Source organism: Protomyctophum parallelum (genome assembly GCF_964188405.1).
Source record: "Protomyctophum parallelum genome assembly, chromosome: 5".
In the NCBI taxonomy this organism is placed as follows: domain Eukaryota; kingdom Metazoa; phylum Chordata; class Actinopteri; order Myctophiformes; family Myctophidae; genus Protomyctophum; species Protomyctophum parallelum.
This window is the reverse complement of record NC_139702.1, coordinates 8,000,075-8,025,630: the sequence shown is the minus strand read 5'-3', so window position 1 is coordinate 8,025,630 and position 25,556 is coordinate 8,000,075. Positions and strand designations below refer to the sequence as shown.

The window sequence follows — 25,556 nt, the reverse complement described above, 5'->3', positions numbered from 1 at the left end:
ATCATGATGACAATGTCAACAACATGATGTCACGGGGGGGGGGGGGGGGGGGGGGGGAATCTACACACAAAGCCACACGTTGGAGTGGTTGGCAGTTAGCGCCGCTCAAAGATTGTGAGCTGCTTTGAATTAACATATGCTACTACTCAATTTGACTCATGCATTTTGTCACCAAACTGATGGGGCGGCATGTGCTTTTTGCCTGAACCCTGAACCCCTGAAACCTTTAAAAAAAACAACCCTGAAACTAATAAAAATAAACCAACACAACAACACTGACCTCCGCATGTAATTCTCTTTTTATTTTATATTTGGCTGAGGTGGAGGAATTTCCTGCGGCGCGGGTCTACGTCACAGCTAGTTGGACAGTTGGCTGTCCATCTCCTTTCGTTTCAGTGCTACGATCAATTATTTACCTGGCCCGGCCGTATCAATGGCACCTGCTCCCTTTTCTATTCCCTCCTTCCCTCCCTCTCTCCCTGTCTCTCTGTCTCTCTCTCTCTGTGTGAAAACAGCCGATGAAAGAAGGATAAAAAGGCTCATTAACTGAATGAGAGAAAGAGAGAGAGAGAGAGAAGAAAGACGAAAGTCGTAGCATCAGACAGGTTGGAACGATAGACAGTGTGGAAGGTGGTGAGGAGGACTTTCACTACCTTACCCTGTTGAAGAAAGGCCCCCAGAAGCTTGCTCTTAACTCCCAGGTGTTCATGGGACGGCGTATCTTTTCCACAGCGGTGTATTATTGTCTCTGACGGATCAAATCCTGCTTTGGACATCTTTTGCTAGACACATTTTTGTTAATTTGCATAGTTTTAAAGTTTGTGCTTACATTGTGGATGACAATGGCAGGAACAAACAGCGACCAGCTACACAGAACCACTTTAGGTGTCTACTCGGTAAGTTGACATACAGTAGTCTTCTTATGTTTCTACTACTTGTTCCTTGATGGTCCCCTCACTTCCCTCACCCCTTCACTAACAGTTACATCTTGAATGTTAATTTAACCTTGTGTGTGTACAAATTATATTTGTTCACACTCAGATTTACAAATGTTAAATTATGACTGAGGATTTGACTGAGCACAACCGACTCTAAAATAATAGTTTTATAGGCTAAATAACTTCCCCAACAGTGTGTTTTGTATTTTTTTTTTATGAACTTCAGCATTTTTCGGTGACTGCATGCATGGTTTCCTAAACTGCATGTGACTGTTTTCTTACAACAACATTGTTATTAGTATCATGGATATTATGTTGTTTGTCCTCTTAGAACCTGATGGAGCAGTTCAACCCTGGTCTGCAGAAACTAGTTACTCTGGGAAACAGCTACATCAAGGCCTTCCAAGGTGAGGGGGTGTGTTAGTGTGTGCGTGCGTGGGGGAGTGTGTGTGTGTGTGTGTGTGTGTGTGTGTGTGTGTGTGTGTGTGTGTGTGTGTGTGTGTGTGTGTGTGTGTGTGTGTGTGTGGGTGTGTTAGTGTGTGCGTGCATGGGGGAGTGTGTAAACTCTGCAAAACAGGCTCTGTTAAAATGAATATTTAATAGATTGGATAAAAGAGCCCTGAGGTGAAAATGAGTTGTTCCATTTTCACAAAATAGATGGAGCAAAAAGGTTACAGGAATGATCACATTCGGATGTTAAATCCCAACCTCAATTAAATCTAGTGTACACTGTGTGTGTGTGTGTGTGTGTGTGTGTGTGTGTGTGTGTGTGTGTGTGTGTGTGTGTGTGTGTGTGTGTGTGTGTGTGTGTGTGTGTGTGTGTGTGTGTGTGTGTGTGTGTGTGTGTGTGTGTGTGTGTGTGTGTGTGTGGTAAAGAGTGATGTGAATAAAGAATCAAAGTTCAACATTGCATGGAAAAGTGGCTCTAATATTTTCACACAATTAATTTGATTTCATAAAAAATGCTAAATCATTCTTCCATACTATGCATATGATATTCATTACCTCTATATATTCTGTGAATACCAATTCCTTGATCATTTGCATATACCAAGCCACACTGCAATTCTATTCACTATCGTTAAATATCTGGTTATTGTTTTATCTGATTTTGTCCTTTCCAATGGCTTGCATACATTCGTAAGCACTAAATAAAACGATACACTTGCTGTGCATTTCATGAATACATTCTGCATTGACTTTACCCAAATATGATGTAGATTACGTTAACATCACAACGTGAGCTTGTAGATCTGCTATTTTTCAGCATAGAGATTTGGTGTTGAGAGAAAAAATAGGCCTTGAGGCCTATACGGTATATCCCTATATAGGGTATCGGGTAGATCCTGTGCCAACAAAAGTATAGTGTTTTAGGCAGTAGTTTTCAACCAGTGGTCCGGGGACCACCAGTGGTCCTTGAGGGGGTTCCAGGTGGTCCCCAGCTAAATGATGGAGAGTTGGTAACCAAATGAACCCTTTTAAATCGTTAACTCCTGAGAGAGTTTAATCAAGAGTTAAATCATTGTTAAACATCTGCATTACTTTAGTCTACACAATTAGAGAACGGAATCGTGGACAAAATCCTAAAAGTCTATACAAACGGTGGTCCGTGGCTCAAATGCCGAATAAATAATAGGCCTTGATGTGAAAAGGGTTGAAAACCCACTAGTTTAAGGGGTTAAGAAGACAGAGGAGAGAGGAGGAGCTAGGACAAGCTTTTTTTCAACTTGACACAACTGGTGCATGCATGGATTAGTCTCTGCGAGAATGACCCAATTTCAGTAAGGGGGTACTATGATCACATTATACAGGATGCTCCATTTACCCATATACGATTACAACCACATGTAGAACGTCTGTGTCCGTTTAGAATCACTTCATCCGTCCTATTCTTTGAACATTCTTATGAATTGGGTTAGTAACTGGGGTGAGCAGCATACAACATTAATGGCCCTCTCTGCGTGATACACCCCGGACAGGCCTTCGCTCACAGGGCAGCTAGTCAGCATGCTGGTAAAGTGATAGCCACTGACATGGTCTATTATTGGACCACAACCACCCCTATCACATGTCACTATATAGTGTTGGGACTGGGAGTGTTTTTTTTGTTGTTGATGAAACTTGATTGAAGTCAATTAAGAGTTATTTTACTGGCTCGTGTGTTATGGAGTGGGACGATTGCAAATTTGTGCTAATAAATGAATACATTTAAAATATTAAATTCAAGGTAGGATACGAGTACTCATTCATCAGCTTAAATTGTATATTGTTCCATTTCCGATATTGTCCTCACTTCCAATTTCAAAATGTGTGTGTGTGTGTGTGTGTGTGTGTGTGTGTGTGTGTGTGTGTGTGTGTGTGTGTGTGTGTGTGTGTGTGTGTGTGTGTGTGTGTGTGCGTGTGTGCGTGTGTGCGTGTGCGTGCGTGCGTGCGTGCGTGCGTGCGTACAGCATTAGCAGTTTGCAGTGAGGCCTATTTCAGTGCCGTCGCTAAGATGGGGGAACACGCACTTCACACAATTTCAAGTCGTTCTCTCGGTAAGTGCCAGTGCGTGTGAAGTGTGTCCTTTCTGCTCATTGATGATTAACTGTGATAAATCCACCACACAACGTTGCAACCTCAAAGTAATCCCCAACCTCAAAGCGGTTGGAAAGGTTTGGAACCACCCCAGGGTGGACAGATAAGGCTGGACAAAGTGGAAGACATGTATACTTGATGGAGAAGGTGATGGTTTTTTATTTAGATACCGTATGCACAAAAAGAAAATTGGTCAAAATGTCTGTTAACAACAGGAACATAAGTTTTGATTGAAACATCATCCCCAACCACGCCATACATTTCTGTTGCTCTGTGTGCAAGGAGCGTGCATGCATGTGTGTGTGTGTATGCCTTTGCGTGTGCATCCATGCGTGCACACACACACGGACTACCTATTTTCCGTAAGATTCACTTTCCCTATGACCTCCGGGGCCTGCGATAGCATTGTTCGTGGTAAGCATTATGCTAACATCTCCTTTGGGACTGTGTGGGTACTCATACACCAGCTCTAGCGTACCATGACCCATGCCGATCTGCTAGGCTGACTAACTGAGAAGGTCAGGGAGCCACCGTGTGACTATAGGGCCCGTATCATGTAGCCGCTGTTAAATAATAGATGGGGACAGTCTTTCAGGCACACTCAATTCATTAAGCTCGCCCACAAACTGTTGCCAATATAGATAAGACCAGAGCAAACCTACAAAGATTTTGACTATTAAGGTCTAGCACTTTGGCAATATATAGGTTAATTGATTCAAATATAGGGCAGAATGGTCTGGGAGGTAAATGTTGCTTTGAGAGTAAAAGTATTGTATTATGTAATTGTACTTCTGTATCAAATAACAATTGTAATTGTATCAAAATGTATTTTTGTGTATTCAAAGTTTTTCCTTTTCCTTTTCGAAAACGGCCACAATGCTACGAGTATTTTCGAATAGCTGAAGTATAAAACACCACACCAAACTTTGATTCGGAGGGCTGATTCTGCCGATGCTTTTCAATGGGAACGGAGTGTTTGATGCTTTTCAATGGGAACGGAGTGGTTTGATGCTTTTCAATGGGAACGGAGTGGTTTGATGCTTTTCAATGGGAACGGAGTGGTTTGATGCTTTTCAATGGGAACGGAGTGGTTTGCTGCTTTTCAATGGGAACGGAGTGGTTCGATGCTTTTCAATGGGAACGGAGTGGTTTGTTGATTCTGATTCTGCCGATGCTTTTCAATGGGAACGGAGTGGTTTGTTGCCATTTGCGGATTTCCGCAAAATCAAAACACATTTAGTCTGAAATTGCATTGCTTTTTCCCCGCATAATCATGTTATTTATGGATGTACTCTTTTGTGTGGGGAACTTTATGTTTGATTGGCTTGCCACAATGTTAATGACAAATACAGCAACAGGATTATATATATATTTTTGGGGAAGTTAATCCAAATAAGAGCTGGGATAGATGTCACAAACTTTTTTCCAATTTGCAACTTCCGAGTGCTTTTTGTTTGTTTTAATCTCTTCGTCTCTATCTGTTTAACAGGGGATGTTCTGATGCAGATATCAGAGACCCAGCGGAGACTCACTGCAGAGATGGAGGGAGTCGTGAGTGGGTTTATTCACTCTAAATCCGTTTCTTCTACCAGACAGCATCCGACGTTTTGTCGACAATCTAGTTTTGACTGCAGATTTAAAAACTCAAATAACACATTTCACTATCGCATCAGTCTAACTCTAAAACAACCAAACACAGCAACATTTTTACATTCAAAACACACATTATGGCCCAGGCCGTAGCGTAACGGTCTGGGCACCGGACTGGTGATCCAGTCGCGGTGTGCCGCGGATTCGACTCCCGAACCCGACACGGCCTTTACCGCATGTCATCCCCCCATCTCTCTCCCGTTTCCTGTCAGCCTACTATCTGTCCCTTAAAAAATCAATAAAAGGCGTAAGCCGCAAAAAAATATCTTAAAAAAAAAACAAAAAAAACACACATTATTATTCATTAATTATTCTATTTTTTACATTTTGTAATGGACACAAGACACTTTAATGCCTTACTGCTCTCCAGGTGGTGTTAAAAATAGTTATCATATGCTCCTAATAGTGGAGATGGTTAATGTGAATGAGTGGAGCTCAATTTCATATATTCTGTATGCATGTACTTTCCCCCGCCCCTACAACAACTTAAGGATACACAAGTTATAACTAATACTGTGAAAATGTGCTACAACACTATCACCACATTTATGTTTATCCAATATACAGTAATGTAATGTGTCTTCCTATTTGTGATTCACAGAACTTGTAGGGAGAATGGCGACTGGGGTTAAAGGAGAATTCCATACTAAAAGGCTTTCTTACCTTTCTTTGTAGTTGTTACGTCCCCATCAAAGAGGTCCAGGTGTTATTTTGTGCAAAAGCTCCTTATTGGCTATTTCCCCTACCATAAGCCCTAAATGAATTGCATTGAATTGAATGGGATGTATGGGGTGTTGTGCTAATTTGCTTATTTCCATCGAAATAAGTAGTAAAGTATACCGCTTGGGTTATTATTTACATTATGAAGAGAGGATATATACAAAACAATTATAATTTTGAGCGATGGAAATAAGCGAATTAGCACAACACCCCATACATCCCATTCAATTCAATGCAATTCATTTAGGGCTTATGGTAGGGGAAATAGCCAATAAGGAGCTTTTGCACAAAATAACACCTGGACCTCTTTGATGGGGACGTAACTACTACAAAGAAAGGTAAGAAAGCCTTTTAGTATGGAATTCTCCTTTAATGGCGACTAGTTGGGAGGTTCGGACAATCTGAAGGGCGAAGCAGCAAGTTTGCGCGATCCCGTGAAATTGAAACACACGCTACAAAAGATGGATTGTGGTGGTCAGCTTTCAGGCTGAACACATGGCGTTTACTCCCAGAGCGACTGACTGTCCGTGTTCACCAGGTGTTCCACCTGATCCAAGCGAGAACACAGGCGTTATGTCGCTCCCCGTCTGACGAGCCCTTAACCCACTGGCACCCCAAGTGGTTCAGTGGTTAAGTGGTTAATCTTCATAGTGTCACTTGAGCCCATGCGCTTGACTGCGTTGGCTTTTGATCAAACAAAACATGACCGCTCTGCTGGCTCTAGTATATAAACAAGTGATCACGTACCAGACATTGTTTGTCCAGAGAGGAGTCGCTACACTGGAATGGCAGCCTTACCGTGACAGTGACATTGTTTTGCTTCTCTCTCTCTCTGCTGCAGTTTCAGTGGTTCCAGATAGAAGTTATACAGTCCATGGAAAAGAATACGAAGTTAGACGAAGAGTACATTGCTGTGAGTGTTCCACAGGGTTTAAGTGTGTGTGTGTGTGTGTGTGTGTGTGTGTGTGTGTGTGTGTGTGTGTGTGTGTGTGTGTGTGTGTGTGTGTGTGTGTGTGTGTGTGTGTGTGCGTGTGCGTGTGTGTGTTTACTTGTCAGACACTGTTTGAGTTCTGGCTATGAGATCCAATGAATATTTGTGAAATTGAGGACATTAATTGCAAACGTTTAAAACTACACAGTCAATCAAATCCTCTCTATCCACGGGTTCATTTGGTTCCATTTGTACACTCTCAGAGCTAAATTAACACTGATGATTTTGCTGTGCAGTGCAGAGGCACGTGCACGCACATAGACATCAAAGGGGGCTTCAACATTCTCTGCACGTCTCTGTTGCTGTCTGTGCACAAATGTTGTTATACTGTTCCAACTTGTATGGCAGCTGAATCGTGTGTGTGTGTGTGTGTGTGTGTGTGTGTGTGTGTGTGTGTGTGTGTGTGTGTGTGTGTGTGTGTGTGTGTGTGTGTGTGTGTGTGTGTGTGTGTGTGTGTGTGTGTGTGTGTGTGTGTGTGTGTGTGCGCGTGTGTGCGTGCGATCCAGGGGAGTCGCAGGGTGTATGAGCTGGAGGTGAGGAACCAAGCAGAGCTGCTGGAGAAGCAGATGAGACGAGGGGTTTACAGAGACTCACTGGTAAACACACACACACACACACACACACACACACACACACACACACACACACACACACACACACACACACACACACACACACACGAGGAACAGCTGTCTGTTCATGAAAAGGAATTATTGATGTGTGTTTGTGTGTGTGTGCGTGCGTGCGTGTGTGCGTGCATTTGTGCGTGTTCAGGAGAGCAGTGATTACATGGTCTACCTGCGTCAGAGTCATCAGGAGATCCTGAAAGAGGAGGAGAGGAGGTATCGCTTCTTGGCCGAGAAACACTGTGGCCTCACCCAGTCACTGCTCTTCCTCATCAACAAGGTCTACACACACACACGCACACACGCACGCACACACGCACGCACGCTCGCTCGCACACACGCACGCACGCACGCACGCACCGGTTTGGTTACATTTGTCCTGTCTCAGAGTTGAATTAACACTGAGGATTTCACTGTGTGGGGAAACTGGACCTGCTCTGCACCCTGTGCTCTGTGATCACATTCCCTGTCTCTCTGTCTCCTCCACTTTCTGTTTCTCTGTCAACACCACTCTGGGCTCTTTGATCACATTCCCTGTCTCTCTGCCTCCTCCACTTTCTGTTTCTCTGTCAACACCACTCTGGGCTCTTTGATCACATTCCCTGTCTCTCTGCCTCCTCCACTTTCTGTTTCTCTGTCAACACCACTCTGGGCTCTTTGATCACATTCCCTGTCTCTCTGCCTCCTCCACTTTCTGTTTCTCTGTCAACACCACTCTGGGCTCTTTGATCACATTCCCTGTCTCTCTGCCTCCTCCACTTTCTGTTTCTCTGTCAACACCACTCTGGGCTCTTTGATCACATTCCCTGTCTCTCTGCCTCCTCCACTTTCTGTTTCTCTGTCAACACCACTCTGGGCTCTTTGATCACATTCCCTGTCTCTCTGCCTCCTCCACTTTCTGTTTCTCTGTCAACACCACTCTGTGCTCTTTGATCACATTCCCTGTCTCTCTGCCTCCTCCACTTTCTGTTTCTCTGTCAACACCACTCTGGGCTCTTTGATCACATTCCCTGTCTCTCTGCCTCCTCCACTTTCTGTTTCTCTGTCACATTCCCTGTCTCTCTGCCTCCTCCACTTTCTGTTTCTCTGTCAACACCACTCTGGGCTCTTTGATCACATTCTCTGTCTCTCTGTCTCCTCCACTTTCTGTCTCTCTGTCTCCTCCACTTTCTGTTTCTCTGTCAACACCACTCTGGTACAACATGCACACAAAAAGTCACACATACACATGCATGCATGCATGCGCAGCGCACTCATGCACGCACGCACAGTCGCGCACACACAAATCAGACTTCAATAATAATAATAATAATGCAGCTGGTAATTAATTGATTTAATCAATTTGGGCTTGTTTTGTTTTTTTTGCCCAAGGGGAAATTCCTGCATGCAAAATAGCTTCTATAACAGCCTGGTTATATAGTGCTGTTATCACTCTGACCCCTTTTCCACCGGTTGGTTCCCAATGGGAACCGGTTCAGTTCTTTTTGGTTTTTAGTCCATGAGCCAGAGCTCCAAAATTGGTGGGCAAACTATACCCTATATTAAATTGTTTATAGGATCAATACAAGTAAATTAATACATGATAACCCTTCCACAGTAGTAGCTTTTTCATATTTTCGATTATTTTGCATATTTTCCTACATAATGCCTCATTTGCATATTTAGAAAATGTAATTTTTTTAATACAATAGATCATTGTCTTCGTGTAAGTACTCAATTGGGGAAGTTTCACGGTGATAACAATCTAATATAGGTATGGTTTTGCACACTCAATTCATAATTAACGTTTCAATTTTGGAGCTCTGGCTCATGGACTAAGAACCAAAAAGAACTGAACCGCAGAACCGGTTCCCATTGGGAACCAACCGGTGGAAAAGGGGCCTCTGTAGCAGCTCAGTGGCCTCGCGGTTAGAGTGTCCGTCCTGAAACAGGGAGGAGGTCGGGGTTCAATTCCCTGTGTGAGTCATACGACCAAACACTTACCAATGTCTCCCTGCTCGGCGCTCAGCATTAAGGGTGGGATTGGGGGTGAAGTTCCTGCCAAATACGTCATGTCCAGGGGCTGTGTACTTGACATGATGGCAGGGGGATGTACTTGCGTATGCTTGCCTGCCACTGCAGAAACAGGAGACCTACTGTATGGCCCACGTGGCTCGGGAACCGTTGGTTTCCAACTCCAAGGCTACAGTATACCAACAGATGTCACTGTTGAGGAATTTTGCCTGTCAATCATCGCTTCTGATCCAGAGAGAGGGTGGGATTAGTGGACTAGTGGACAGGATTATTGGACAGTGACATCACCGTCCACCGGCAAATCACATCACTTTTGTTTTATAGACAGATCACAGAATATCCACTGAATGTTCAGATTTTTGTGTGCAGTTGAGGTTAGAAAACCTAAAAGTTTATCCACTGCGAAGCCCTATTTCACAAGTGTTCTTAAAGAGTGAAAATAGCCGATCTGCAAGCACACAATGCAAGCTCACATGAATTACTTGAATAATTGTTGAGGGGTGCTAGCCCCTCCTATGTCCAGCTTTGAGGGTTTGTGTGAACACAAACATTGTCTTAAACACAGACATTGAATGCCATTGACAATGAATGTCCAGCTTTAAGAGTTTGAGAGAAATTGGAAATACTCAATGTACAAATACCTCAAAATTGTACTTATGTAAATAAATGTACTTAGTTACTTTTCACCATTTTGCTCCTCTGTGCTTTCAGACAGGCGGGTCTCTCCAGCAGAGGGCAGACGGGTGGAAGGAGAAAGTGAACGAGGCCAAGGCGTCCAGACCTCGAACGCCCACCCATCCAGATCAAGAGGCACAGGTACAATGCAGTGAATAACATAACTCCCCCCCCCCCCCCGCCCCCCCCCCCCCTCTCTAATTGCCACACCTGTTTGTGTTTGATCTGTTGACTTTAACCTGCATTGTGATTGGCTCCTGACCAGTTGATCTGTTGACTTTAACCTGCATGTGATTGGCTCCTGACCAGTTGATCTGTTGACTTTAACCTGCGTGTGATTGGCTCCTGACCAGTTGATCTGTTGACTTTAATAATCTGCATTGTGATTGGCTCCTGACCAGTTGCGCGGCTCTGTGAGCTCCCTCCTGCAGACGGTGGCTAAAGAAGAGGACATGTCCTGGGCTCGGAGGGAGCAGCAGGCCCTGGGCAGCCTGCCCTCTAGAGGTAAGACATGTCCTGGGCTCGGAGGGAGCAGCAGGCCCTGGGCAGCCTGCCCTCCAGAGGTAAGACATGTCCTGGGCTCGGAGGGAGCAGCAGGCCCTGGGCAGCCTGCCCTCCAGAGGTAAGACATGTCCTGGGCTCGGAGGGAGCAGCAGGCCCTGGGCAGCCTGCCCTCTAGAGGTAAGACATGTCCTGGGCTCGGAGGGAGCAGCAGGCACTGGGCAGCCTGCCCTCCAGAGGTAAGACATGTCCTGGGCTCGGAGGGAGCAGCAGGCACTGGGCAGCCTGCCCTCTAGAGGTAAGACATGTCCTGGGCTCGGAGGGAGCAGCAGGCCCTGGGCAGCCTGCCCTCCAGAGGTAAGACATGTCCTGGGCTCGGAGGGAGCAGCAGGCACTGGGCAGCCTGCCCTCCAGAGGTACCATTAGTAGAAACCTGATGTTTCCATGCCTTTTTTCATCTCTTTTTTGTGTTCATACAATGGTTTATAACCCTTTAACCCATTCTGACCTGAGATCAGATTCATACGAGGTTTCCAACTGGACACACACTGGTCTGATTGACCCATTCTGACCTGAGATCAGATTCTAAAAAAATGTCAGTCGTGCTTCGATTTTTCAAAAAATAGCAGACCTACAAGCTCGTATCGCGCCACTCGGTGGCGCGATATGAGCTTGTAGATCTGCTATTTTTAAATAGCTAAAGCATAACATGATGCCAACACCAAAATGGGTGCCCGGTCAGAATGGTTTTAACCCTTTAAAAGTCACAGCGAGCTTGTGTACGTCTGCTTTCTTTGAACATTTTTCAAAAATCCTGAAAATCTTCAGGATCCCTGGCACAAAAAAAATCATATCATTTTTTTGGGGTCCTTGGCATGAAAAAGTCAGAGAACCACTGGTTTAGAAGGTATTTGTAGAATTGGTTTAATGGGTTAAAGCATATTTATTTACTCATTCTCTGCATTAATGAGTTACTGGAAAGGCGCAATTCTGGGGAATTTCAAGTGTGGTTGCACCGACAATTTCAAGTTTTTAGTCTTGCATAATGTACAGTATGATGATGATGAGGTACAGTATTGACTCACGTGACATTGCACTCATCGCAGCGACACAAAAAAAAGTTATACGGAAAAAAGTCGGCCAATTAAACTGGCCTCTGGCAACCATACTAATTAATTATAGCAAACTTGAAGTGCACACTCTTAGTCTGAAACACACTTGAAGGATGAGAGCTGGTGCCTCTCAGACAGGAACCACAGCAGCATGAAAAATAATAAAAAGCTGGAGCACATCACGGATAATTACTGACGGCCCAGTGCCTTGAAGAACACACTATGCTGTCAAAATGTCAGTAATTATAGCGCTTAACCCATTCTGAACGGGCATCCATTTTGGTGTCGGCATCATGTTATGCTTTAGCTATTCAAAAATAGCAGATCTACAAGCTCATATCGCGCCACCGAGTGGCGCGATACGAGCTTGTAGGTCTGCTATTTTTGAAAAATCGAAGAGCGACTGACATTTCTAGAATCTGATCTCAGGTCAGAATGGGTTAATCAGACCAGTGTGTGTCCACAGTGGAAACCTTGTATGAATCTGATCTCAGGTCAGAATGGGTTAATGGGCTTTTCACTCCAGTTTTATGACAGGTCTCTGTAGGCGGCGGCGGCTGCAGTCTATAAAAGGGTGTGTGTGTGCGTGCATGTGTGTTTGTCCGTAACTAATCTTGCTAGCTTCTGTACCAATCCACACTACATTTCTTGTGAACACTGCTAATAGTAATTAGTAACCACACTCATTTCTTTCCACATACTGTACATATATATTTTTTTGCAATATTCAATTGGGCTCTGATCGGGTGGAAACCTTGGCCACGTTAATAAATTGGCATTCATTATATATATATATATATATATATATATATATATATATATATATATATATATATCATAGAATATATAGACGTCATCACAGGCTGGGCCCAGGTCTACATTACCATGCCATTTCCATGTGGATCCTTTAAGACCCACAAGATTATATTTTTGTTCAGTATCTAAGAACATTCTGTCTGTATATTTGTAGGTACTGTACACAAATGATAAATGGGGTGCATTTTTATCCAAAGCACTTTACATAGATCGTGCATTACATTCACCCATTCACATCACACACATGAATACACCGATGGCGGAGGAAACCATGCAAGGCTCCAATCAGAAGAAATTGGAGGTCTTGCTCAAGCCTCAAGGACACTTCGACACTAACTAACTACCGTAATTTCCGGACTATAAGCCGCGGCTTTTTACCCATGATTTGAACCCTGCGGCTTATACAACGGTGCGGCTAATCTATGGATTTTTACAGCTAACGCAGAGCCATCTCAGGCTCTGAGCTAACGTAGCTGCGGCTTATAGTCCGGTGCGGTTTATAGTCCGGTGCGGCTTGTATATGGGATTTTCCCTAAATTTGGCTGGTGCGGCTTATATTCAGGTGCGGCTTATAGTCCGTAAATTACGGTAACTCTGGGGGAGCCCGGGATCAAACTGGGCTCCTCACGGTTCCCATCCGGCTGAGAAGAATGAATAATAGCCTGATTTATATGTTATACGCAACCAAGTATAAATCACGCATAAGCCACACATACTGTACTATGTCAGCTCAAATTATTAAAACACCACTCCTTCGATCCCCGGCCGGGTCATACCAAAGACTGTAAAAATGGGACCCAATGCCTCCCTGCTTGACACTCAGCATCAATGGGGTGGATTGGGGGGGTCAAATCAACGAATCAAATTGATTCCCGAGCGCGGCACGGCTGCAGCTCACCGCTCCTTGGCTGCGGCTCACCGCTCCAAGAGATGGGTCAAATGCGGAGAACACATTTCACTGTGGTAACGTGTGTGACAAATCGTACGACTTTGACTTGACTTTGACTATACCCTGGATAGCATGACCATCAACTTTATCAAAATAGTCTGACTATATGAGATGCATGTTCTATTCCTCCCATTAATTCTGTTCTTGTCCTTGTCTCATATCTTCTGGTCACGCTATGTGTCCAATACTGTATATATTGTCTATGTGTGTATTAAACTTCAGTACTTGCCGTGTGAATGTGATACTGCCTATACGGCTTCATCTTGTTCTGTGCGCACTGATCTTGATACCTTTACTTCTTGTAAAAGACGTGAGAGTACGTCTTCCATCACTGCCCATGTGTTCCTCCTCCTCTTCCCTTCTGACAGCGCCGTCTCCCTTGCCCAGTCGCTCCCGCTCCAGCTCTGTGGGGGAGTCTCTGGGGCTGGCTGCAGGCAGAACCATGAAGGCCCTGGTGGCTCACCCCTCCTCCTCCAACCCCAAGCTGTTGCCCTTCACCAGGGGAGAAACCATCACTGTGTTGGTCCTGGAGCCGCGCAATGGATGGCTGTACGGACGCACGGACGGCAACCTGCGGTATGCGGCTGATGGGATGTTTATAGAGTGATCCCTAGAGAGTAGTAGAGACCATCGATTTCTGATGGTTTTTATTGTTATTTTGTAAAAAGAGAAAACATATTGGATTTGCTTCTATTTGAGAACTTAAACTTCAATATATTAAAATAACGTTATTTTTGAGTGGTGCAACCACTCCAAGGAACAGCAATGGCTGTGTTCACCTATGTGTTGGTTCACATAATTATGTATTCATGAGCGCCAGTATCACTGACTACCAGTAGGGGCGCTGTTCTCTCTGCCAGAAACAGAGCGAGAGATAGTAGTAGTGTTGCACTGTTGCCTGCTAATGAGAGAGAGAGAGAGAGAAGAGGAGGGGGGGGGGGGGGGAGGAGGGGGGGGGGGGGAGAGAGAGGGGAGTTGCACCACTCGGTTCACACAGGTGTGATTTTTTATTTATTTAACCACTTAAGCCAGTAAAGCCACAGATACAGATGTTGACGATAAATCAGTGGAGTTCCACTGTAGTTGCTGCTGCGTTGATTTGTGCACGTCTGTCTAACTGTACGTCTCTGTTGTGGTTTGCTCCCCAGCCAGGGCTGGTTCCCTGCAGCCTACGTGTCTGATTCTGAGGACGTTTCCAACACCTTAGGGACCAGGTACCGTATGGACTACTTCATAATCACCTTAGGGACCAGGTACCATATGGACTACTTCATAATCACCTTAGGGACCAGGTACCGTATGGACTACTTCATAATGACCTTAGGGACCAGGTACCGTATGGACTACTTCATAATCACCTTAGGGACCAGGTACCGTATGGACTACTTCATAATCACCTTAGGGACCAGGTACCGTATGGACTATACTTCATAATCACCTTAGGGACCAGGTACCGTATGGACTACTTCATAATCACCTTAGGGACCAGGTACCGTATGGACTACTTCATAATCACCTTAGGGACCAGGTACCATATGGACTACTTCATAATCACCTTAGGGACCAGGTACCATATGGACTACTTCATAATCACCTTAGGGACCAGGTACCGTATGGACTACTTCATAATCACCTTAGGGACCAGGTACTGTATGGACTACTTCATAATCACCTTAGGGACCAGGTACCATATGGACTACTTCATAATCACCTTAGGGACCAGGTACCGTATGGACTACTTCATAATGACCTTAGGGACCAGGTACCGTATGGACTACTTCATAATCACCTTAGGGACCAGGTACCGTATGGACTACTTCATAATCACCTTAGGGACCAGGTACCGTATGGACTACTTCATAATCACCTTAGGGACCAGGTACCATATGGACTACTTCATAATCACCTTAGGGACCAGGTACCGTATGGACTACTTCATAATGACCTTAGGGACCAGGTACCGTATGGACTACTTCATAATGACCTTAGGGACCAGGTACCGTATGGACTACTTCATAATCACCTTAGGGACCAGGTACCGTATGGACTACTTCATAATCACCTTAGGGACCAGGTACCGTATGGACTACTTCATAATGACCTTAGGGACCAGGTACCGTATGGACTACTTCATAATCACCTTAGGGACCAGGTACCGTATGGACTACTTCATAATGACCTTAGGGACCAGGTACCGTATGAACTACTTCATAATGACCTTAGGGACCAGGTACCGTATGGACTAGTTCATAATCACCTTAGGGACCAGGTACCGTATGGACTACTTCATAATGACCTTAGGGACCAGGTACCGTATGGACTACTTCATAATCACCTTAGGGACCAGGTACCGTATGGACTACTTCATAATGACCTTAGGGACCAGGTACCGTATGGACTACTTCATAATCACCTTAGGGACCAGGTACCGTATGGACTACTTCATAATCACCTTAGGGACCAGGTACCGTATGGACTACTTCATAATCACCTTAGGGACCAGGTACCGTATGGACTACTTCATAATCACCTTAGGGACCAGGTACCGTATGGACTACTTCATAATCACCTTAGGGACCAGGTACCATATGGACTACTTCATAATCACCTTAGGGACCAGGTACCGTATGGACTACTTCATAATCACCTTAGGGACCAGGTACCGTATGGACTACTTCATAATCACCTTAGGGACCAGGTACCATATGGACTACTTCATAATGACCTTAGGGAACAGGTACCGTATGGACTACTTCATAATGACCTTAGGGACCAGGTACCGTATGGACTACTTCATAATGACCTTAGGGACCAGGTACCGTATGGACTACTTCATAATGACCTTAGGGACCAGGTACCGTATGGACTACTTCATAATGACCTTAGGGACCAGGTACCGTATGGACTACTTCATAATCACCTTAGGGACAAGGTACCGTATGGACTACTTCATAATGACCTTAGGGACCAGGTACCGTATGGACTACTTCATAATGACCTTAGGGACCAGGTACCGTATGGACTACTTCATAATCACCTTAGGGACCAGGTACCGTATGGACTACTTCATAATCACCTTAGGGACCAGGTACCGTATGGACTACTTCATAATCACCTTAGGGACCAGGTACCGTATGGACTACTTCATAATCACCTTAGGGACCAGGTACCATATGGACTACTTCATAATCACCTTAGGGACCAGGTACCATATGGACTACTTCATAATCACCTTAGGGACCAGGTACCGTATGGACTACTTCATAATCACCTTAGGGACCAGGTACCATATGGACTACTTCATAATGACCTTAGGGAACAGGTACCGTATGGACTACTTCATAATGACCTTAGGGACCAGGTACCGTATGGACTACTTCATAATGACCTTAGGGACCAGGTACCGTATGGACTACTTCATAATGACCTTAGGGACCAGGTACCGTATGGACTACTTCATAATCACCTTAGGGACAAGGTACCGTATGGACTACTTCATAATGACCTTAGGGACCAGGTACCGTATGGACTACTTCATAATGACCTTAGGGACCAGGTACCGTATGGACTACTTCATAATCACCTTAGGGACCAGGTACCGTATGGACTACTTCATAATCACCTTAGGGACCAGGTACCGTATGGACTACTTCATAATCACCTTAGGGACCAGGTACCGTATGGACTACTTCATAATCACCTTAGGGACCAGGTACCATATGGACTACTTCATAATCACCTTAGGGACCAGGTACCGTATGGACTACTTCATAATCACCTTAGGGACCAGGTACCATATGGACTACTTCATAATCACCTTAGGGACCAGGTACCATATGGACTACTTCATAATCACCTTAGGGACCAGGTACCGTATGGACTACTTCATAATCACCTTAGGGACCAGGTACCGTATGGACTACTTCATAATCACCTTAGGGACCAGGTACCGTATGGACTACTTCATAATCACCTTAGGGACCAGGTACCGTATGGACTACTTCATAATGACCTTAGGGACCAGGTACCATATGGACTACTTCATAATCACCTTAGGGACAAGGTACCGTATGGACTACTTCATAATGACCTTAGGGACCAGGTACCGTATGGACTACTTCATAATGACCTTAGGGACCAGGTACCGTATGGACTACTTCATAATCACCTTAGGGACCAGGTACCGTATGGACTACTTCATAATCACCTTAGGGACCAGGTACCGTATGGACTACTTCATAATCACCTTAGGGACCAGGTACCGTATGGACTACTTCATAATCACCTTAGGGACCAGGTACCGTATGGACTACTTCATAATCACCTTAGGGACCAGGTACCGTATGGACTACTTCATAATCACCTTAGGGACCAGGTACCATATGGACTACTTCATAATCACCTTAGGGACCAGGTACCATATGGACTACTTCATAATCACCTTAGGGACCAGGTACCGTATGAACTACTTCATAATCACCTTAGGGACCAGGTACCGTATGGACTACTTCATAATCACCTTAGGGACCAGGTACCATATGGACTACTTCATAATCACCTTAGGGACCAGGTACCGTATGGACTACTTCATAATGACCTTAGGGACCAGGTACCATATGGACTACTTCATAATCACCTTAGGGACCAGGTACCGTATAGACTACTTCATAATGACCTTAGGGACCAGGTACCGTATGGACTACTTCATAATCACCTTAGGGACCAGGTACCATATGGACTACTTCATAATCACCTTAGGGACCAGGTACCGTATGGACTACTTCATAATGACCTTAGGGACCAGGTACCATATGGACTACTTCATAATCACCTTAGGGACCAGGTACCGTATGGACTACTTCATAATGACCTTAGGGACCAGGTACCGTATGGACTACTTCATAATCACCTTAGGGACCAGGTACCGTATGGACTACTTCATAATCACCTTAGGGACCAGGTACCATATGGACTACTTCATAATCACCTTAGGGACCAGGTACCGTATGGACTACTTCATAATCACCTTAGGGACCAGGTACCATATGGACTACTTCATAATCACCTTAGGGACCAGGTACCCTATGGACTACTTCATGATCACCTTAGGGACCAGGTACCGTATGGACTACTTCATAATCACCTTAGGGACCAGGTACCGTATGGACTACTTCATAATCCGCCTACATTCTTAACAACACATATATTAGTCTGGTTTCCAGACTAATATAGACTAATAGACTATAGACTAATTTCTCTCCGGAGAGACAAAACTAATCACAGAACGCAGCGAAGCAGGCTGTAAACCTAATATGTTACTAGTATGGGGGAACCAATGTCGCTCAAGTTATTGCACAAGTAATAATTATGACGTCAGTAGTAGTAGCTACTGTATAGGACATTAGGGCCTCTACATTTTTGTGAAAAGAATCAGCCCAGTCCGACCTCCTTTGTCTTCCAATATGAAATATTTAAAATATTTAAACAATATGAATATTTAAAAGGTTAAACATTTTATAACACTTATTTATAGTACAATTATAAATAATCATAATGTTTTATAACAACAATAATCATAACACCTTAGAAAGAACTGCATCATTACTAGGTCAACTGGTATGCGGACAAATTCAGCATTATTATATAAATGTGTACATGATGAAGCACAACTGCATTTTATTACGTTTATTATTTCATTTTTGTCTTCAGTCTTTGTCCACATTCGAGCAGTTTTTTATTTATTCTATATTTACCCAGGGAAGTAACTGAGCACAGGAGCTCATTTTCAGCAACGCCCTGCACATAGAAACACACACACACACACACACACACACACACACACACACACACACACACACACACACACACTAAAACCTTGGAGCTGACCAGTACAACCACAGTCTTATACTGTTGGCCACTAAGCAGCTCCACTGGAGCAGTTGGGGGTTCAGTGCCTTGCTCAAGGGCACTTCAGCGGTGTTGGGGTGAGTGATGACCAATCACTTCCCCACCCAGATCTTTCCTGCCCGTCCGGGGAATCGAACCAACAACCTTTTCGGCAACAAGGGCGCTCCTCTAACCCTTAGGCCAGCGCTTTCCCCCGATATAGATATCATATTGTTGTAGCATGATACTGTAAGTATCCAAACTTTTAACATCATAACTTATTCTGTTTTTACCTTTTTTTTTGGTCATTAGTGGCACCTCTGTGAGAAGCCACAGCATGAACAACCTGCTGGATCCGACTGACCAAGCAGAGAACCACGACAGCAGCAGGAGTCACGGAGACGTCCTGCCCTCGGCCACGCCCATTCGCAGGGCCTCCGTGGACGTTCGTTCGGCCTCTCCTTCCCCGCCCGAGAGGAAGACGGAGCCGGCGGCGGCCGAGACCAAGACGGCTCCCAAACCTCCCCCCCCGCCTCCCCCACCTCCTCCTCTGCAGAACACCAGGCGCGGCTCGTTGTCCGTCTCACCACTCCCAAAAAGGAAAGAGGAAGCGCCTACTGATGGCAAGGTAAGTACGGTAGCCACTGACCTGTTCTGACCTGAGATCAGATTCATACGAGGTTTCCGCCGGACACACACTGGTCTGATGAACCCATTCTGACCTGAGATCAGATTCTAGATTTTTTTTAAATAGCAGACCTACAAGCTCGTATCGCGCCACTCGGTGGCGCGATATGAGCTTGTAGATCTGCTATTTTTCAATAGCTAAAGCATAACATGATGCTGACACCAAAATGGGTGCCCGTTCAGAATGGGTTAAACCCTAGAGGGTATGCGCATGCATATAGTGAGTGGCCAAATCTAGTGGCAAAGTGAGTTTAACGTTGTTCAATGCAATCAATTAGGACTTTTCTGTTTGGATGTATGGGCTGTCAAGGCCAGGAAGTAGTTTTTGGCATTCCCCCATAACTTCCGGCCGGGTATGAAGATGATGTCATGCTTTGTTGACCGGAGTTCCCCATACAGGCTCTATACTAGAACTGCTCCTTTTTTCCCTCTAGCTGATCTACAGGCTCCAAACATGTTGCAAGCTTGTAGATCTGCTATTGTAACCAAATGTACACAATAGGGACACTTGGTTGACCGTTCATATTCTGATGAGCTAATTGTGTTAATTTATTTCTCACTGTGTGTCTCACAGTGTCTCACTGTGTGTAACATGTTGTGTAAACAAAATCACCTCCTGACATCTCTGTGCTCATGTTTTATCCGTCACGTTTTTAGACACTATCCCCCCATGGTGCTGGAAAACCTGAGAATCCACTCTTTCCCAGGTAAATGTGCATTTGTGTACCTGCATCTATGTGTAAGCACATGACTCAGGTTTGTGCTGTCAGTAGCCTAAATACTATATAAAATAAATGGTACTTAACACTTACTCATGTTGTTCATTTTCAGAGGCACGAACCCGTTTGCCACAGTGAAACTGAAACCTACAACGACCAACGACAGATCCGCCCCTCATATTCATTGACCAATCAGCGCTTTGCAATTTGGAGTCTGCCAGGTCAAATTTACATATATATTTTTCAGTGTAAGGCTGGTAAGCTAAGTAACCTTTTATGGAAGATAAGGGCAAGTGGGATAACGGCAGAACATGTGTAAACATAAGTCATAAGCTATATCAAATTAACCCTGTTTTCCTTTCTTTTGAAATTAGTATAAGGAAAGATTTTGCCATTTTCTTCTCCTCCATAATATGATGTGATCCTGCAATAATGATTGAATTAATCTATTTGTTGATGATATATGACTTTAAACATTAATGTTTGTTTGCATTGGGTCTGCACACTAATAATGACAACTCTTGTGACATTTAATAGTCCTTGACTTTGATATTAGTGAAAACAGCAAACCATAGGAAATATGTGTGTACAGTATCTTGGCATTTACAGTACCAATGCACAGGATCTGGTGTAAATATCACCTTTTTGCTTTTCTGATCACCTACTGTATGTACAGTAGAAACCTGTATGTGAGAGATCACTGGTGTTACAATGTGGACACCTGCCATTACAGAAATTACAATATATTCTATTCTCAGTCTTCCACTTACAACATTTATTCCAGTCATTGTAAATGCATAGCCTACCGTTGTTGTATAATGCAGATGTACTTTCTTCTAAACTCCATATATTTTTTGTTCCAACATTATTAATGCAGCAGCCTTTGAAAGTATTAATCCATTTTCCCTTTTAATTGTGTGTTCCGTGTAATTGAGTCCGCCGTGGTTGACAACAAGTAAAGAGGCATATTTAACTCAAGGCATTTTTATTGTTTCTTTTTTATTTGGATCAATTTTCTCTGTTCATAGAGCTTGTTTTTTCTATATCAGCTTATCTTCTACATCATCTCATCAGAGAGAGGGAGCAAGGAGGAAGGAATGGAGGAGAGGAGACAAGGAAGGACGAGGCTGAATTATACGACGTGTAAGAAGGGCCCCCGTCAAAAACAAAAAAGGTGAAAAAAAACAAAACAAAACAAAAAAGAATGGGGATATCACAGTATAAAACACAGAAGGTAAACCGGAAAAAAGTGAGTTAAGCAGGTAAAGCACATGGTAAATGATTCCATAATGAGACAATATAATACATTCAAATTATCCAAAACAATAAAGCATGTTTGTATATTAATAAAAAGTAAGACAGTGAAATATTGTGACGTCGGTGGTGCCAGCAGGCATGCCTGTGAGTGCCTCGTCTCTGCTCGACCCCCCTGTTGGCCTGCCCTGGTAGCAGCGTGTCACTAAGAGCAAGGCCTGGTGTGACAAGCATAAAGGGTCCCAAGGCAGGTGACGAGAAGAGGGGTGGTGGTGGTGGTGGTGGTGGGGCAGCAGTTACAAAATATGAGCGCTGGGAGGTGGGAGGTGAGTGTGCGGGCGTCCATTACTCATGCACCAATGCCTCAAACTCTGGAAGAAGGGGAAAAAACAGAGGGATTAAATTAGGGTTGCCCCGATCCGGCAATCGGATCCGATCATGTCATTTTCACATGATCGGAATCAGATCGGGAGCAAGAAAATAGAATCCAGTTGTCTCAATCAGATCACTGCTGCCGCGTGGAAACACTGCATGTTCAAAACAATTACTCTTCAGGATATGGAAAGGGGAACCTTTGTTACAATGGTGGTTACACTGTAGTTATTAACTATTCTCACAAACTGTTTTCGTCTGTTAAATAATAACCACTTTAACTCTCAAAATGATCTATTTTCACTATACTTTTGTATGACAAAATAGGGCATTCATTTAAACACCCATAAAAAAATATGTTTATGTCCAACAGCGACAATAAACTCCCTTTCCTGTATCTGCGTTGTTTAATGCCGGCCCACCCACCTTCAATGCCGATCTTGCCATCTCCGTCTGCGTCTGCGGCGTCGATGAATGCTTTGGTCTCAGCGTCGGTCAGGTCTCTGCCCTCTGGAGAGAAGCCCTTCAGGACAAACCTTAAAGATAGCACAGTGCAGCACACCGTTAGCACACTGTGGTCTCTCACACTGTGGTCTCTGCCCTCTGGAGAGAAACCCTTCAGGACAAACCTTAAAGATAGCACAGTGCAGCACACCGTTAGCACTGCACTGTGCTCTGCAGTGGCACGGCCACACTTTTTAAACTGGGGTGGACCAAGTGGGGCACTGCATTATGCAGTGGACCAAGTGGGCACTGCATTAACCCATTTTGGGCGGGCACCCCTTTTGGTGTTTTAAACATTATGTTATAATTTAGCTATTGAAAAATAGCAGATCTACAAGCTCATATCGCGCCACCGAGTGGCGCGATACGAGCTTGTAGGTCTGCTATTTTTGAAAAATCGTGAAAATGTGCCTCAAATTTGGAATTTTTTTTTTCAGAACGAACGTTTTTAACTCAAATCTTTGCTTCTGGAGTGGTCCCTGGAACAACATATTTTCAGATGGGGGTCGGTGGCCAATTACATTACATTTTTGGGGTCCTTGACATGAAATATTGAGTGATATAGGCCTAGAAACATGAGGTATTTCAGAAAACTTTCAGGCTTTTTTTATTTCGATGTCAGGCCTAAATGGGTTAAGTGCATTATGCAGCGGTGGCATGGCATGGCAAAAGAGCATCGATTTGACCATTAATGTCTCTGTTATCTGAATCTATCTACAGTATTTAAATTACCAACATCACAGAGTCAAAATTATATTATTATTATTATTGCATGGGTGATGGTGAGCCTTTTTGAGTGGTGCAACCACTCCAAGGAACAGCTTTGTCCATGTCCGCCTATGTGTTCACCTATATGTTCACGTGTTCACCTGTGTGACTATATGAGCGTCATATAATGAGTACCAGTAGGGGCGCTGTTTGCCAAAGACAGAGAGAGAGAGAGACAGTGCTGCACTTGCCTGCAGTTGCCTGCTAATGAGAGAGAGAGAGAGAGAGAGAGAGAGAGAGGGGAGAGTGAGAGGGGAGAGTGAGAGAGGAGAGAGAGAGAGAGAGGAGAGAGAGAGAGAGAGGGAGAGAGAGAGAGAGAGGAGGGGGAGAGAGAGAGAGAGAGAGAGAGAGGGGAGAGAGAGAGAGGAGGGAGAGAGAGAGAGAGGGAGAGAGAGAGGGGAGTTGCACCACTTGGTTCACACGGTTCATATTTTGTGCATTCTGTTGCATTATGCATGGCCATGTTTTTATTATTTTATTTTCATGGACAATTAATCAAAAGATTTACTCAAAATCTAATTTCCAAATAACAGAGGCAGCAATTAATTGCATAATATAGACTGGTGTCCAAATTAATTAATTATTTTTTTTGGCTTTCGCCTTTATTTTATATTTTTTTATAGAGGGACAGACAGTATAGGCTGACAGGAAAAGGGGGAGAGAGATGGGGGAGTGACATGCAGTAAAGGCCGTCGGGATCGGGAGTCGAGCCCGCGTGGCACACTGCCAGACTCGGACTGTACCGGCCAAGGTGCCTGGACCGCTGAGCCACGGGCCAGGCCCCAAAATGTACTTTTAAACAAGATATTATTCTGTCGCCACACATCCGTCGTCGTGTCTGTGACTCTGTGTATGTTACTCACTTAAGCTCCTCCTCCTCTATGAAGCCACTCTCATCCGCGTCAAGAGTCTGAAAGACCTTCTTGACGTTTTCCGCCGACATGGCCTTCATTCCCACCATGTCAAAGAACTTCTTATGGTCAAAGGGCGTGGCTGCAGACAGGGTGAGGAGGGGAAACATAAAACAGACCATGTCAAAGAACTTCTTATGGTCAAAGGGCGTGGCTACAGAGAGAGATAAAACAATAAAACAGAACATTTCAAATGAAGGTAAAAAATAAAACATTTTATGAAGTGGATGTGCAGGTGATATAATAAACATAATCAAGGGCTTCTATTAATAGCATAGCAGATATTAAATATACTATAGCGAGCAGGGCTTAAAGTTCTCAGTCCTGGGGATTTCATAGGGGTCATTTAATGGCATCGGTGTAGATTTGCAAAAAAAAACATTTTCAGTCTTGGGATTCTTTTTGGCTTTAAGCCCTGTATAGCGAGGGTTGTCCTATTCCCAACATTGAGTTCTTAATGAACTGTTGGGTATGTCCACGGAAAAACAGCATTTTAACACACTTACTGCGCACTTTAAAGAAATATATATAATAATTCATCCACGTCATTTTATTATTTACTAATGATCATTACTTAGGAGGAAATAGGACTGTGGCACAGCCCCTTTAATACTGCACGATAACTTACAAACTTTGACATTGATGAGGCAGGTGTTGTGGGGTTTTATGATCTTGGATGCTGCAGTGTGAGTGCGGTTGATATTAAAGTGCCAAAGCACCTACCGGCTGTCATTCTGGGGGACAGTTATGTTTCTATTTTTAGCAAATGGACTATAAATTAAAGGTAGTGTAAGTGTGTTATAAAGCTCTTTATTGTGATAGTATTTATGGTGTTTGTTACAGTAACAAGAGTCTCCATGTCTCTCCAGCTTTTTATTAAACAGAAA

The 25,556-nt window shown here is 44.1% G+C and overlaps 2 protein-coding genes across 3 annotated transcripts in view; one reads left to right on the top strand and one right to left on the bottom strand.

Moving 5' to 3' along the window:
* Positions 1-842: 842 nt before the first annotated feature.
* Positions 843-21,048, top strand: baiap2l2b (BAR/IMD domain containing adaptor protein 2 like 2b; the record flags this gene model as incomplete). Its single annotated transcript, XM_083765617.1, has 14 exons — positions 843-896; positions 1,270-1,345; positions 3,389-3,475; positions 5,005-5,066; positions 6,727-6,798; positions 7,383-7,472; positions 7,651-7,782; positions 10,227-10,331; positions 10,592-10,694; positions 13,937-14,144; positions 14,717-14,782; positions 19,767-20,082; positions 20,799-20,848; positions 20,973-21,048. 14 exons carry the CDS (start codon positions 843-845, stop codon positions 21,046-21,048), a joined length of 1,497 nt encoding a protein of 498 aa, XP_083621743.1.
* A 786-nt stretch (positions 21,049-21,834) lies between these two features.
* Positions 21,835-25,556, bottom strand: part of pvalb7 (parvalbumin 7) — a 64,442-nt gene continuing 60,720 nt past the window's right edge. For both annotated transcript variants that reach the window (XM_083764236.1, XM_083764237.1), the window contains exons 3-5: positions 24,622-24,751; positions 22,913-23,022; positions 21,835-22,485 (exon numbers count right to left, since the gene is read on the bottom strand). In XM_083764236.1, coding sequence (XP_083620362.1) covers positions 22,460-22,485; positions 22,913-23,022; positions 24,622-24,751 — 266 coding nt within the window. In that variant the 3' untranslated portion in view covers positions 21,835-22,459. The remainder of the gene's footprint in view (positions 22,486-22,912; positions 23,023-24,621; positions 24,752-25,556) is intronic.